A 2,488-nucleotide genomic window follows, 5' to 3' on the forward strand; every position below is an offset into this window, starting at 1 on the left:
CACAATGGAGCGGCTACTTATGCAACCGGCGAGCCGTTGACGAACAAACAAAGACTTGGCTGACGTCTACATCGATAATACCCAGCCTTATCTAGATGCATTGGCCGCTACAGCACTGGCTGGTCCAGCAGAACCATGCATACATACTATAAAGCCTGAACTTAACTGTGTCACGCCAAGTCTGCCCTTTGAACAGGTTGCACCGGCAGTGGAGCAGCTTATGGGAACATCTATTGCAACTACGTTGGAGTTGCCGTTGCTATGGGCCGCACTTGAGACGCCAGAAAGTTACAAATACGCGCTTATCCCGAGTAAGGTAAGACAAACGATATTGTGTGCTTACCCAAACGCGGGTGGAACTAAAGCCGTTAACCCTGTTCAATGCGAGGACTTTTACGTTACTGGCGACGGTGCCCAGCTCAACCTGGTCCACATTAGCAACAGCGAGCCCATCAAAGCAAACGATGCTTCAGCTCAGAGATCACGCGTAGGTCGCGCAGTTGGAGGGGAATACAATCGCCGCGAGCTTGCTGCTCTCCACTCGCGGATCACTGCTAACCGCCGATACATGACGGAGATGACGCATGAAGTACAACGATTACGCAACGAACAGTAGCGCGAGCTGCAGAAACTGCAAGCAGCTGTGAGACGCCTTGCAATGCAGCCCAGTATGCAGATTAGGATGTGACTTCACAGATCCCGATAATTACTGAAAGGTCCTCTCGCGTGGTGGCTGCCACGATGTCAAAGCGGCCTAAACATCTATTTGCGCTTTGGTACGAGTACCAAAATCAATGCGGTGACTTGAAAACGGCAAAGGAGTTTACAGCTACCGAGAGGGGCGCAAATAATTGTGCGTATTCGCGACGCAATTTGTTTTTGGAAACCTGATTCAAGCTGGTTTCACGAGTGATACAGCGATTGATAGGATTTACGTTCTGTATGGCAGGAAGCTCTCAGTATCAAACATATTGGTAGCTTTACGCCAAGATCGCAAGCGCGGAGGACACTCAGGTCTACGCATATAGAAATCTGATAACGTTAGCTTCAACACCGTCAACAAGTTATATTTGACCAATTAAAACAAAATTTCAACCCAGGTTTCACAAACAGCCTGTATTCTTACAGTATAGTGTTCCGCTTTGACCTATATGGAGAACATCTTGTAGTGTACTAGCGCTCACGGTACCGTGTAGGGGAGCTTTGTCTGGCTGTTTCTCTTGGTGGCCTGCACACCTAAATGAAGACGCGAGTCCCAAGTTCAGACTGAATTTTAATATTTGCTCATGGCACGTACACGCGTAGAGCCATAACAACAATTATCAACAATTTCTTAGAGCTGTCCCCATGCTTTCTAACTAATGTTGAGGTCTGACCCCGATCCTTGGTGTTTAAAGCGGTTCCATCGGTACCAGCACGTCCAAATAACGTATATTCAGTCCGTTTGCCTGACTATTTTCGTTTGACACTTCTAGAGGTCTAGAGTATTATTTAGTTTATCTGACTGGAGCTCTTGTAGCTCCAGCCACCTCGGGATTGTTGGGCAGTAGTGCTGAAAGATTTCGCTCGAAAATTGTGCTTCCTAGGAACCGCTTGCCCGAGCTAAGCGGTGAGCAACAGAACCCCCAAGGTTAGATACTTTACCACATGAGTGAATTGAAGCTGTGCCACATCCAATCTGCACCGGCGTTTACCGTAAATGGGCGAAACAGCGAGCATAGGAGATTTAACAGGAGCGCCTTGAGTTTCTAGAAGAGTAGAATATCCAAATATTCAAGCTAAGCAGATCACTTCATCATTAAGCAAAGACGAAAACGGCATGACCTTGTCATGGCCTTTGGACCTGGTATCTCAGAATATCAGCAATTAGGACACTATTTTTTAAAGGATCAGGATGTGGTGTGGACCACGATGCCGGCGGTCCAGGCAAAAATCGTGTGCACGAGTGGCACTTGCAGTGTCAGGCGGCCACGTGCACGGAACAGGACGATAAGGGCGTGTGTGAGGCGACTTGCAGTCCTGGCCAAGGTCAAGTCGAAGAATGTGGTCGTGAAGCGCAGTGCGTGCGGCCTGCGCATCCCGATGAATCCAGCGAGGTGTTTGTGCTGTATGGAGCCCCTTCAAAAATGGCACAAATCGAATATTTGCAGACGCCACAACAATTTGCGGTCGCGCAAAAGTGAGTGCTTATGGTCCATATTCATGATGTCTTCACCAACAAAAACGCCACAGTGTCCAATCGTCTCCTGTACGCTCATGTCAAAGCAATCTGCCGGCCGCAGCAAAGGCTTCACGGCGTCTGTCTAGCAATCATATTATTTCATTATTGATCCTAATGCATAGTTTGCAATTTTCATGTACTGGCGCAGGCTTCTTAAATTCGTTGGGGACGTTCTGCCACTCTTCGGAATGGGAGAACATACAGTTTGAAACCTACTGAATGGCCTTCTCGAAATACTAAGGCTCTTCAGCGTAAGTTCTACTCCTT

General features: G+C 47.9%; 1 protein-coding gene across 1 annotated transcript; it reads left to right on the forward strand.

Moving 5' to 3' along the window:
* Window positions 1-220: 220 nt before the first annotated feature.
* Window positions 221-616, forward strand: PPTG_07938 (hypothetical protein; the record flags this gene model as incomplete). Its single annotated transcript, XM_008902313.1, has 1 exon — window positions 221-616. One exon carries the CDS (start codon window positions 221-223, stop codon window positions 614-616), a length of 396 nt encoding a protein of 131 aa, XP_008900561.1.
* Between the last annotated feature and the right edge of the window lie 1,872 nt (window positions 617-2,488).

The sequence above is a fragment of the Phytophthora parasitica genome (assembly GCF_000247585.1).
Source record: "Phytophthora parasitica INRA-310 unplaced genomic scaffold supercont2.13, whole genome shotgun sequence".
Classification (NCBI taxonomy): Eukaryota; Oomycota; class Peronosporomycetes; order Peronosporales; family Peronosporaceae; genus Phytophthora; species Phytophthora nicotianae.